At 38.9% G+C, this 14,364-nt stretch overlaps 1 protein-coding gene across 1 annotated transcript in view; it reads left to right on the top strand.

Annotated features, from left to right (window-relative positions):
- The window catches only part of LOC126198555 (DDB1- and CUL4-associated factor 12 homolog), an 81,242-nt gene that overhangs the window by 31,309 nt on the left and 35,569 nt on the right, over positions 1 to 14,364 (top strand). Inside the window, exon 4 of the mRNA XM_049934978.1 lies at positions 10,030 to 10,311. Within this exon, the coding sequence (XP_049790935.1) occupies positions 10,030 to 10,311 (282 nt within the window). The remainder of the gene's footprint in view (positions 1 to 10,029; positions 10,312 to 14,364) is intronic.

Below are 14,364 nucleotides of genomic sequence, written 5' to 3'. Positions count from 1 at the left end.
TTTTCTCTTTGAAGCCTCTACATACCCTTGTCACTTATTCTCACCAGTACAGAACACTACAGCTTACCACTCAGCTCTCAATTTCTTCCATGCTGCTCAGTGACTGCAATGCCCACTTCCTCATTTGGGGCTCTACCAGAGTCTGTGCGAGGCGCATGCTCCTGGCTGATATTCTGACCAACTTGATATTGTTTCAGCTACTGGTAAATCTGTATTGTATGGTCGTGGTAGGTGAAACTTTTCTATTCTTGATGTTTCATCCAGAGCTGCACTGGAGATCTTTGCAAAAGTGTTTGATAGAGAGAATCTTTGTCAGAGATACAACTTAACTGCCTACTGTAAAGAAATGAAACTATCGATTCTGTACAGCTACTGTCGATAAATACTAAGTTTCATGGCTTCTTATGTTCTGTTAAAATTATTCCCATGTTTATATATTTCCATGACTTTTCTATATAGCTGTTGATTTTGGAAAACTTCATGATATCCTGTCAGAAGTGTGTGCTCTGCTGCAGCTGGTTTTTGTATTTTCTTCTGTAGTCTGCAAAGATGTACATTCCATATAGTCATGTTTCTCCTGAGAGTTCCAGTGGAACTTTATATACCCAGTGTGCTGACACTGGAGAGCATTTACTCCTTACAGATCAGAGTGCTTGACATATTTTCATTGCTGATCTAATGGTATGTTCCTGTAAAATCTTTCCAATCTAATTGGTTAATTTTTTAATAAAAGGAAGACAAACTGTGTTTTCCCATCATTGTGTTTTATCCTTGGCCTTTAAAGTCTTCTTTAGGTATTTTAATTTGGTGCCAAGATGTTCTAATGTACAAATCCAGGTAGCTCTGCCAAGAAGACTTCTAATGACACTTCTCTTTTGTTGTAGGTGGTGATGGAGTTCTTATGCAAATATCTCTCACATAACTAAAACATCTAAGAAGGATATTCCATTGACATTTTTACACAGTCCAGTGGTATTAATATGATCACCACTTACATTTGACATCAGCATCCAATAACCCCTCATAGACAGCAGATCGCCGCATGAACAATGGAGGATATATAAAGCACTTGAGGGGGAGAGGGTTGGTAACAGTGTTGTGATTATCATAATGTGGAAATGCAGCGATTTATCTGATGCCCAAAAGAGTATGATCATTGGCTTTTGGGCCAAGGGTGGGAGCATTTCTGAAACGGCTAAGTTTGTAAACAGTTTGCATGCTGCCATGGTTAAAGTACACCGTGGATGTCACAGTGGTGGTATCCAAAACTGACCCCCAAGGCAACTGTGATGCAACATGGACCACAGTGACAGGGATGAACGACTGCTGCAGAGATGTGTACAGGTGAATAGACATGCAACTGTTAAGCAATTAACCACCCAGCTGAACCAAGGGGTTACTAGTGGTGTCTCCTCAACGACTGTTCGGGATTGTTGCTGCTTGTGGGCCTCTGCAGCAGGGCCTAGTTCATGTACCTGTGATGGCTGCTGTTCATCGGGACAAAGTGGAATTTGCACACCAGTACTACAAGTGGATGTCCACTGAGTGGCAGCAGGTGGCCTTTTCAGATGAATCATGTTTTATGCTCCAGCAGACAGATGGCATTTGGCATGTACGGAGTGAAATGTCTGAAAGCAAACACCCTGCGACAATTTCAGAAGGATCCAGGCTGGAGAAGGGATATTATGGTCTGGGGAATTTTTGTGGCATTGCCAGGTGATCTCGTCATTCAGGAAGGCACAGTGAGTCAACACAAGTATGCATCTATCCTTGGGGACCATGTCTGCCCCTACATGCAGTTTTGTTTTTCCTCGTCATTATGGCACCTAACAATCACATAGCTCCCAGGGTATGTGTGTGGTTCTAAGAGCACCAGAATAAGTTCTCTGTACTCACCTTGCCACCAAACTCTCCAGATTTAAAAACAATCAAGAATCTATGGGACCACCTCATTCTGGCTGTTCAAGCTATAAATCCTCAGCTGAGGAACTTAACATAGCTGGCCACAGCACTGGAGTTGGCATGGCTCCACGTCCCTGTCAGTACCTTCCAGAACATCACTGAATCTCTTCCTGCACATCTCACAGCAGTCTGAGCTGCGAAAGGTAGTTATTCAGGCTTTTGACAGGTGATCACTTTAATGTTAATGGGTAGTATATTTCCATGGTAAACTGCATTTTTGGATTTATATTATTTGGCTATTTTACCATGTGACCAAAGCACAAATGTATCATCCACAAATTGATGCCATCGAGATGGCTGCTTCTTTGCTTTTTCTAGAGCTGATTGTTGGAATTTTTTCATATAGAAATTAGCAATCGCGGAATGCAATGGGTTACGACATCAACAACTTGTCTAGAAGTAAGGCTGTGTCTAAAAAGAGCAGTCAGATCACATGGTAAAATATCCATTATATAAATCACAGCTTTGTTAATTGGAATCATAATGATCAAAGGCGCCATGCTAAAACTTACTTAAATATCTTCAGGAGTCAAAGTTAGCTTGTAAACTTTCTCAATGAAATGATGCGAGTCTTTTATGTATGAGTTAGTTTTTCCAAATCTGTAGTTGCAAACGAGTGGCCAGACATGGTGCTACTTGGTATGTGGGAGAATTGATAACATTAACACTGTGTCTTAGAGGAAGATCAAATTTATGAATTTTTCCTGAGACCCATTGTTAGTGCTATCAGTTCCCCTACATACCAAGCAGCAAGATATCTGGCAACTCATTTACAACCAGATATTGGGAAAACTGGCATGTATGTAAAAGACTCGTGTCAGTTTATTGAGAAACTTGAAGGGCTAATTTTGGTTCCTAAAGATAATCTTGTAAGTTTTGACTTAGTACTTTTGTTCACTATGGTTACCAATAATGAAGTTGTAATGTATGTATTGTTTTTTTTTCCCAGGGAATTTGAAAGCTCTTGTTAGACATTACCTTACTCCTAGCCAGTTCCAATGTGACGATGAATTTTATGAGCTAATTGTTGGTGTCGCAATGAGTAACCCATTGGGTCCTGTGATTGCTAATTTGTATTGGGAAAATTCCAGCAATCATCTCTAGAAAAAGCAAATAAGAAAGCCGTCTTGTTGGTATCAGTTTGTGGATAGTAAATTATTTTGTGCTCTTGTCACATGGTAAAATAGCTAAATAACACCCAAAATGTAAGTTACCATGGAAATAGAAAATGGCATCAGGATACCCTTCTTAGATGTTTTAGTTCCGAGACAGATCGATGAAAGGTTGGAAAGTTTTTGGGAAAACTGCACGTACAGACAGATATTTGCATAAGAACTCCAACCATCATACACAACAAAAGAGTGGTGTCATTAAAATTCTTCTCAACAGAGGCAAAAGAATTGGCACACCAGACCATCTGGATGCCCAATTAAAACATCTGAAGCAGGATTTTGAGAAAAATGGCTATTCAGCTAAAGAAGGAAATGGAGTTCTATGACCAAATAACAATAGGACAAAGGACAAGGATGAAACATGTAATAACACTGTTTCTCTCCTTTTTATTAAAAAAAGTAACTGATCAGACTTGAAAGATTTTACAGAAACACAACATCAGACCAGTTTTAGACCAACAAAGAAAATGTCAAGTACTCTGATCTGCAAAGGATAAAAGCGCTCCTACATCAACAAGCAGGATACATTATGTTCCATGTACATGTGGCAAAGTCTACACTGGAACATTCAAAACTGAATACATGGCTGAAGGTACAAAAAAGTCTTTACTGACTAGAGAAAATAGAATAATCAACTGTAGCGGAGTATGCTCTTCAGTCACGAAATCATACTGTGGAGTTTTCTGAAATCAAAATTTTAGCTACAGCAACAAACTATGTCCAGAAGCTGTGGAAATATATAAACATGGGGATAATTTTAAGAGAAAAGCCATGAAAATTAGTATATATGGACAGTAGGTCTACACAGTTTTATTTCTGAGAGATGACAATAGATAGTTAAGTTTTGTCACTGACGAGGAATATCTCTGCCAGTCACGTGTAAACTTCTACCATAACCATTTTTCACAGTATTTATATTACTCTCTGATGCCAGATACGTCAGCTGGCAAGACTCAACAGAAGTTGAGATGTTGAAGTTGAAGATGTTACTGCAGCTCTGCATGAAACGTTAGGAACAGAAAAGTTACAAGGACCGCAGCCAGTAACCATAGAACCTGGGGGACTCACCAGCAACTATGACATCCAGTTGTGAAAGCTTTCATTATTATTGTTTACCTCAACACATGTGAAGCAACATTTCTTTCAGCCTCTAGTCATCCATCATATTGAACACACATTCGAGTGACCTTTTCCTGTGTGTAATTTTGTGCTAAATCATGTACAATCTGTGGGTAAGATGACGTGGCACCTTTCTAAAGCTTATGGTCAGATAGAATACTTTACGAATGTTATCCCTCTGTTGCTGAATATTCCATATCTCAAACATCTTTTCTCCTGCAGTGATCCTCAGTTCCCTAGTGGACTGAGAAATGCCAAGATGTGGTTTTTGCATGAAGATATGCTTTGTGTTTTTTTAACAGTAGAATAACTGGATTGTTTTAACCCATTAAAACTTCTGGTGAGACAAAAATGTCCCATCTCTAGTTGATACATGTACAGCTTGTTCTTTGTCTTTTTATTTTAGGATATGAGTTTTTGTGTAACAAATACTCATGCTAAAGGGCCTGTTTTTTGTTTTAATACTAAACATTAAGTACTGCTGTAGGTCTAAACTTTGATACACATTTTTTAAAGGTAAACATTATAGTCTGTGTAAGTAAATATGTTATATTAGATACCAACAGATCACTTTGTCTGTAGACTAAGCAGATACCTACATATCATCTTTGTAGACGAAGCTGTGCAATCTGGAAACTGGTGTCTCTCTTCTCAAACAATGCACATTTATATGACTTTTCCCTTGTTTGCAAGGTTTATGCACCTGACAGTGGCAGGAGCTTCCATATATGTCTAATAATTCAACTTGGACCCTGCTTTAGATATAATCTATGGCAAGTTCCTCCCCAAGTTTGAAAAGGAAATCTCATCTTGTTATTTTGATGTTGGTCACTTCTTTGTAGATTACCCAAGCATTGATGCCTCCTACATCTAGATTATTATAAAAAAATATGAAGAGGTCACCTTCTTCCACCAGCTTTCATCGAGTGTGTGGGGGACATTTGTTCAACATCTATTCTTTACTTAGTTTCATTATAACATGTAACCACAGCAAATAGCTAAAATTGTAACTGTTCATTCTTTAGACATTCATCTAGAAATGACATTTTCTTGTTTTTGAAAATCTGTATCTGTAATAAATATACACCCAAAAGATCACTGTTTTTGGGTACTTTCGTGTTGTCGTTGACACTGTAGAGTCTTGTACCATGGGAAGCAAGGAGAGGATGTTGTTTGGTGGCTGGTATCCTCTTTCTGTAATGCAACTGCACACATGTATTAACTGGGTTCCTTATTAACAAGAACAGGAGCTACTTACCTTTAAGAACGTTGTTATGGTACAAGCTCATCCGCAATAGTCCACATTAGCCTCCTGCTGGTGAAGTACAAGTCTCGCTATAAACACTACATTCTCGTATTTGATGACATGAACTGACAGACGCCAACTAGAATAGTGACTGACTGTCTCTCCCGGTACACGATGGTGATTTAAATACTTGTGGTCGAGAGGGTGTTGGCGGTGCGTTGCTTGTGAGTCTTTTGGTCTTTGGCCTCTCTCCTGATAGGTGTGCTTGATTCTGTGCCTATTATCGATCTTCTTGCAACCTCTTTGCCAACCGGTGTGCTGGCGACACCTTACACCAGCACAGGTACCATAGTACCAATTGTGAGTATGGCTAGTTCTTTAATTTTTATTTGTGGAAAATTGTCAAAATTTTTACCATATGTTCTTAAGGTAATGTTCTCGGGGAACTGAGATCCAGAGGTTCAAATTATTGTAGTTATGCATGTAAAATGTGCATTAATATCTGGTCTGAGGCATAAATGTAGTTTTAACTGACATAGTGAACACATGACAAAGTTTTTAGGGAGATCACTTGTGTTCTGAGATCACCAAGCTGTTTTAGTCAGCATTTTTTTCATCAATAAAACTTTGTGATGCACTTTCTCTGTATAATGGGCACTTAACACCTATACGAATATACCCGAAAGTAACACTGCTGTGGAATAAAAGGGGTTAAAACTTATCTTAACATGTCTGGAAAGAGCTTAAACAGAATGCCAAAAATTATGTAAAACTGGGAAGAGTGCAAATTCAATAAAATATTTATAACAATAGCTCTACTCTTTTAAGATACAAATCATAATCTGGACATTTTTGATGAATTGCAATCAGTGAGTGAAGTACCCAGAAAAAAATGTAAAGCAAATGATTTTGTGTTCACTTACATTGTTGATACTTACTTCTTGTTTATATCTGTCAAAGCATATAATTATTCAAAGTACATAAAACTTTACTGACGTACAACAGAATTTATATAAACAGCATATCCTACTGTAGCAGGGGAGAGAAGGAAACCAGCAGAAAAATGCTCCTACCGGAACACAGAAAGGCAAATATGCTTTTATTTAAAAGACTCTGACAGAAAAGTGGGAAACCAGCTGCCACAAACCTCATTCTGCCTTCCTCACCAAAAATTTTGGCATGCGGATATATTTGCATGATCTTGTGCTGACAGTAGCAGAAAGAAAGTGATGGTGGAAGACAGAGAGAACGAGGGAGGAAACAGTGGTGGTGGGAGACAGAAAGTGGCAGTGAAAGAGAGAGATGGATGAAGACAATATCATTGAGCTTCAGAGAGGAGTTGTTGATGGTCAGTTGCACACAGTGGCAGTAAAAGAGATCGAAACAGTGGGAGGAAAAGAAGAGGAGACAGCGAAAATTAAAAATACAGATGAGTGGAGACCATATGTAGGCTTGGAGTGGTCTGTAGCATCCCAAACAAACATATTTTAACCTGTAGATGTTGGGGAGAGGGCATTTTGGACTGAAATTTTGAACATTTGGGTATAGGGGAAACATAAGTTGGACGCCACAGAATTTTTGAGCTGCTTAGGTATTGTGTAGACAGTGATGGAGTGTAAGTGAGAGAGAATACATTGGCAATGGGATATACTGTAAAGCAATGAGAGAAAATGGAGACAGTGTGTGAGAGACATATATAGAAAGTGGCAGTGGATGGGGGTGCTGAATATAAAGGTTTAATTACACAGAGAAACAGGGTAAAAGGATTTAGAATGGTCTGTGTGAAAAGACTGTGAATATGCTTACATGCCAAAAGTTTTGGTGAGGAAGGTGGAATGAGGATTGAGGCAGTTGGTTTCCTACTTTTTTGTCAGTCATTTTAAAGAGGAGCATATTCACCTTTTTTGTGATCAATAGGAGCATGTTCAGTTTCCAGCTATGGAAGCCAATTTTCTTAGAAACTTTTACTGAACAACCTTCTAAAAAGGAGGATCATAGTAATTGTTCATTTTTCCTTTCCACTGTGGTTTTTGCTTTTCATCTAGCATTCCAGGTTGATTGTCATTATCATGTGGTCTTGCCGTAATGGCATATTTCTAATGTTCATTTTTAAAGCCCATCAAATTCAACTTCTTGATATTCTTTCATCTCTCTCTCTCTCTCTCTCTCTCTCTCTCTCTCTCTCTCTCTCTCTCTCTCCACATTTTGTTTCTTTCTCTAAATTTTGTATATGCTGTGTGAATCTTGACCTTAGCCCCCTTTGTCTCTCTTTGTGGGGTTCTATTCTTCAGTCAGTAAAAACAGAACCCCTATTGAAGTCCTTTGTTTGCTGTCATTCGTGTGTCCATTTGTCTGCTCATCCGACTGCTAAGACCACTTTTTCTCATGAACAGGTGGGGGTATGAAGTTTACATTTATGTCACATACTAAAGTCTACAGTCCCTTGGTGGTGTGGAAAATTTAAGCTTCTCAGTCTGTGCAGTCAAAAGTTATGTCCATTTATGTCATATTTTTCAATACTCACCAACTCATTCATCAAAATCTATAGTGTGCTTCCTGTTGACCTAGACTCATGAAATTTGACACAAGTAAAGCAGTAAAGTGCATGCGTGAAAACGTAGTGTTTGCAGGATCAAAACTCCGTCAGTTATGTATCAGTACAAGCAAATGAAAAAAAAATCCGAAAATTATTATTATTGTAATTAAATCATATAAAAAATATTATTTTTGCCATTTGTTTCTGTCTGTCCATTTCTCAGGAACAGGCAGAAGTATCTAGTTAGAATTTGTCAAATACTAAGATTTAAGTTCCCTCGCCAGTGCAAAACGTGTCGGCTTCTAAGTGAATGCAGTCAAAAGATATGGCCATATATGTCACATATTTTGATACTCGCAGACAACAACCTATAGATGGACTATTTACGTAAATGTCAGCAGGGCTTGAATTGTGAAAAAAGAGATTCTGGTACTGTGACCTTCTGGGGGCTGTATTGTTAAATTTAGATGGCTTAACGTTATTTTAATGCATTCTTTTTGTCAGAGGTACTGGTACCGACATGCACTATCACAAATCAAGCACTGCACTTCAGGGCTGGTGGTCTAGCAGTAAAGTGTATGCCTGAAAACTCAGTGTTTGCAGGATCAAAACTCCGTCAGATATGTATTTTTCAGTCTTTGTTTTATCCTAGCCTTCGCGTCTCAACAATGTGAGGAGTTGCCAGAAACAACGCATGGTTCAGATTCCACATTAAGCTGTAGGTCAACTTTTGCTGATTGGGCTGCTGGGGTAGGTTAGAGACACACAAGTCACCAAAGTGGGATTCAGTAGAAAGACATGCATCAGGCCATTGAGCCACACAAAATTTTATTATTGCCTATATCCGTAATTAAGTTTGTATGGAACCCTCAGAGTGCTTGTCCTACCCAGTAACTACCTCCCCCTCAGTTTTGCCTTCACTAGCTGCTGCCATCTGGCTCTGCAACTATGAAGTGAACTACAACCACATCTGCTGTTTGCCTGGACTGGATTGGACTTTTATTAGGATAGTGACTGCTGTGCTTTCCGATTACTGCATGACTAGAGTGATGGGCCTGTTGTCTGCACACTATGAGCTGGTATAACGTTTCCATATAGTTCTTCTATTTGATGACCGTGATTTCCACTCGAGTCTTATTTGGAACTGTGCTTAATATTATAATTGCAGAAGCGTGTACAATGATGGTGTCCTGCCTGGACTTAGATTAATCTTAAGGGGAGCTATTATTGTTTACATTTTGTGGTCTAATGGACAGTTTAATTTGGTGTTACAGAATGCTAATTTTGTGTTGAATAAATGTTTTTGTCCCTGAAGTGTGGGTTACATAATGTGCTTATTCTTTGACAGTCTTTTTGACCTTGTTAGTTAAATGAACCTCACCTGTTGCTTGTTACTATGTACTATATGCTTTAAGAATACAGATTCTGAATACTCAGTGCTGCTGTTGTTGTGCTTTAGGATTCTTATGTGTTTTCTTCACTTGTTATCTGACAAAACAGCAGCCTTTAGCTTTACACACTTGTGCTAAAGTATCATTCTTTTATGTTAGTGTTCACCCTCGTGGGAAGTATAGTCACAGTAAGCACAGGCGCATTTGATTTATCTGAAATATAATTTGAAGCGTTTATGTGATGCAGTACTATTTCAGGAAGAACAGTCATCATTTTTATAAACTATACAGTAATTTGATTTATACTTTGCCACAGTCATTCACAATTTGTTAGCTTTGATTTAGAGACATTGATGCTTACAATATTTAAAATGTTGTCCTAATTTTTTAATGAGTGGTGGTTATCTGATTGCATTGAACACTATTTAAAATCCAATTATTGTTTGGTTTTTGAAGTATTTATGCACTTTGAACGGATGTGTAGTGTGTTGTGAAAATGTAAAATTTCTCTGTTAGTTTAACATTGTTTTGTAGTAAATAACAGTTTGATGCAAGTTATGAATCACGTCTAGACTGTTTTTGTTTGTTTTTATTCTTTGAAAGGGTGCGCATCAAGACTGGGTGTTTGACATGTGTTGGCTTGATGATCAGTTCCTTGTATCTGGATCACGAGACACTCGCATGGCCTTGTGGAGAGTGCAGTTGGACGAACTTATGGATGGAGAAGATGGGCCATCTTATAAACATGTTCATGCTTTGGCTACAAAGGAATGCAGATCAGCACAAAAAGTTAGGGCTGTAGCTTTCAACAAGAATTTCCAGGAAATTGCTGCCTTGTCTCTTAATGGTTTCATTCATATATGGAATGCTGAAACATTTGAGCAGGTGAGTTGTTGTTGATTTGTGAATTACTTATTTCAGTCAGCTGACATTCCTGGTTAGTTAATACAAAGGTGCACAAAAGATGGTAATATAATCACTGTGGCCGCAAAGTGGAAGAAATATAAAGTTACTTTTAGTACTGAAATGCTGATTGAACACTTTTTTGTAATGAAAGTTTCTTAAAATTTATATTTTGTGTGGTGTTTCTTGCATTGAAATGATAACAGTAATACATTGAGCAGCAATCTGACTGACAGAATTAATAGTTGATGTTACTGTTACTACACTGCCTGACAAAGAAACTGAAGCCCAGGAGACATGGTAGGATGTCAATGTAAGTGTGCACACATACACACAATCAGTGAGTACGTAAATGATTGTAGTTACAATTCTCTGTGACAGGTAGAATGGCCATCAGAGTGCATTAGTGTTGCTGGTGTGTTATTGTTGTTACCAGCCCTCATAGGATATATCAGGAGTTTGAACAGCTAAGATGTTGAGTGATCCCCCTGAAGGACTTGGAGACGCACCATACTTCTGTAAGACAGCGTTACGAGCTCCTGACGTAGTTTGAAAGGAGCCTCATTGTGGGTCTCCATGGCAGGTTGAACCATACAATATCCACATTTGTGGGGCCTTCGGAGGTGAAGTGACCCAATGTTGGACTGTATGAGAGTGTGAGGGCAGTAATACTCATCGCCAGTGTTCTGTTTGATCTCATCTGACCACCACAAGGAAGGATTGCCATATTGTGCACCAAGCACGCTCTAACCACTTTATATCTGCACCTGCTGTCCTACAACAAGTAAGGGACTCTTTGCAACATTCTGCGTCATCCTGCACCATTGGTCGGAGACTAGCAGAAACCAGACTAGGGAATCGCTGCCCCATGTATAGGCTGCCATTAACACAGCACAAATGGCTATGTTTGAATTGGCACTGTGACCGGCAATTGTAAGACACTGAGGAATGGCATTGCATTGTGTTCAGTGATGAATCGTGGTTCTGCACTATCTCGGATGACCATTGTTGTCGAGTATGGTGGTGACCTAAGCAGTGGTCCCATTCTTCCCATGTTTTGGAGAGGCTCAGCGATATAACTCCTTGTGTCATGGTGTAGGGAGCCATCGGGAATGTCTTCAGCTCGAGGTTGGTAGTGACTGAGGGAAATCTGTTGGAACAATGGTGTGTCATGGACATCCTGCATCCCCATGAATTACCTCTCATGCAACAGTATTGTGGTGCCACTTTTCAACAGGACAAAGCTCATCCACACGTTGCTTGTTTCTGTGAATTGTCTGTGTGAGGCTGAGGTACTCCAGTGGCCAGCCAGGTCCCCAGATCTGTCCTCAATAAAACATACGTGAGACTAGCTTGGATGCCAACTCTGACCCAGTGCCAGTATTGAGGATATCAAGGACCATTTACAACAGTTGTGCACCAACTTGCATCAGGAGAGGATACAATGGTCTTTTGATTTTCTTCCCTTCAGAATCTGTGCATGTATCAATTCCAGAAGGGATGCAACTGATTAGTGGGCTCATCCTGCCAAGCTCTTTGTAATTTTGAATCAATTTTGTAATCCCCTTTCAACATGTGAAGTCTCTTTCAGTTTTTCCTTCTCTTTACTGGGTGCTTCACTTTCTTTCTCAAGCAGTGTACAAAATTGGATTACCAATCTCCTTCATGAACAATTGCTGTATAATCTAATTTTGAACAAAACTTTGTGTACAGGCGAGGAGCTGGGAGTGGTATGGTACGAGGCCACACAAATGTAACATGTCATCCAGAAAAGCTAAAATTAAAAATATGTCTTCTTTTCATATTAAACATGTGAATTTACAGGTATAATTAAAAGTAAGGAAATGAGCAAAAATTTCAATAATTGAAAATTGAAAAATTTTCTGTTGATCTTCAGAAGAAGTAGATAGCTGAGACCTTCTATCAAAACGATTTCAGATGAGAAAGAATGAAATCCAGGCTTTACTAGAACACACCAAGAAGGTTTCAGTTAACACAAGTTGGAAAAAAACAGTAGTCAGTGCACCATTTGAGACATGTAAGCCCAATAAATGAAAAAAAGGACTGGGCAGTTGTAAAATGCAAGCTTAGCTAAATCAAGGAAGTATTACTTAAACCCTTTAGGTAAAATAGAAATGACTCAGAGAGGTTGCACAAAAGAATCCATACATATTATAAAAATGTATGTATATGTGTATGTTCCACATCTCTTTCTAAATCAATGGACTGATTTCAAGCAAACTTGGTATACATATCACTTATTGTCAGGAAAGAATTGCTGTAGGGCTAAGAACGACCTACATATGAAAGGGTTGGGGGCAGGGGCAAAAAAGCTGTGTAACCCACAACATACGAATACCCTTACTTTGTTCATCCAATATTGAGAATGAGAACACATAGTGACTTGCAACAGACTTTACGTGTAACTTCAAACCTTTTTCTCGCTGACAACCCCCACAAAATGATGAAAGGAAAAAGTTTATCCCATATACATTTTTGCCGTTCATGCAATAAAACTGCTTCATTAAGCATGATGTTTAGTACTTCATTGCTGCTAACTGTATCCGTAACACATTTTGCAGGCAGTATTCACATATACTACTGCATGTACCAGCAAAATTACAGCACCACACGACACATATTTCAGGAAATATTATGTCACAGACATTGAGATGCATGAAAAACTGCCGCATCATGCATGATGCTTAAATTTATTACTTCTTTACTACTGTCTCTATTCCTAACACATTTTGCAGACAGTACCCACACATGTTGCTGAATGAACCTACAAAAACATATCATTGTATGACACACAGCTGAGACGGTATGATGTCAAATACTGAGATGTGTGAAAAATTGCTGCATCATGCATGGCTTTTAATTTATTACTTCCTTACTGCAAACTCTATTCACAACACATTTCACAGGCAGTAACCAAATATTCTACTGGATGCACCTGTAAAATTATATCATGGTACGACATGTAGTTCAGGCCGTATGTCATCATAAACATTGAACTGCACGAAAGTGAAACTGAAGGGCAAAATTCATTAAAGATACAGAGAAAAATATGTACAAGCAAATGTGATACGTTCAGTATGTGTGAAACATATACGTGGGCAAAGCAGTGGGTAAAAGGTCACCTGAAACCCCTTGAAAGATTTCAGTCAAGTTTGATACACATATTAGTTACGAACTGGAAAGAAATACCGTGGGGGTAAGAACCACCAGCCTCCTATTGGGATGAGGGTCATAACATGGAAAGAGAAGGGGGCAGTAGGAGGTGGACAGCCACAGAGGGGGGAAAAATAAGATAGACAGTCGGAGAGGGCAAGAGGAGACGGACAGGGAAGGGGGAAATGGAGAGAGAGGGAGAGGGGAGATGGACAGAGAAAGAAAAGAGGAGGAGATGGACAGAGAGAGGGGCAGGAGCAGATAGACAGAGTGTGGGGGTGGAGGAGAAGGACTAACAGAAGATTGGAATAAATACGTGGCATGATCAGAGAGTAAATTTAACTAGATTTGTATTTTTTTAAGTAAAAATGTATTTGAAAAGAAACTACAGGAGGTTGTTGATACACTTATTGAACATTTTTCCACTTAATCATCATCCTGTTCAGTGGATGTGGGAGCCAAGGCACAAGCTTCTTTATGCTCTTCTTAAAGAACACTCCCACCAGCTCTGTTCCCCACTTAAGAACCTCTCTCTGCACCTACTAAGTGGATGAAAAATTAATTCCACTTGTGTGTGCCTTCATGGAGGTAAAAAGATGATAATCTGAAGGTGCCAAGTCAGGGGAACATTGGGGTCAAAACATCCTAAGGAAATGAGTCCAAGAGTGCCTTGGTAGCAGTGTGAGGACAGGTGCTATTGTGTAATTGTGTAACAAGCACACTTGTAGATTAGGTTAGATTCAGTTTTTGTTTCGTAGACCCAAAAATGAGAAGATTCTCGTTGGTGCGGAGCAAGTCTGAAAGTATAACATAAAACATAAAACATTTGAATATAATTCTCACTTTAGTGATGATTTGTCG

Source organism: Schistocerca nitens, chromosome 8, assembly GCF_023898315.1.
Source record: "Schistocerca nitens isolate TAMUIC-IGC-003100 chromosome 8, iqSchNite1.1, whole genome shotgun sequence".
In the NCBI taxonomy this organism is placed as follows: Eukaryota; Metazoa; Arthropoda; class Insecta; order Orthoptera; family Acrididae; genus Schistocerca; species Schistocerca nitens.
Note: the sequence above shows the minus strand (reverse complement) of the source record. Positions and strands in the feature narration are given on the sequence as shown.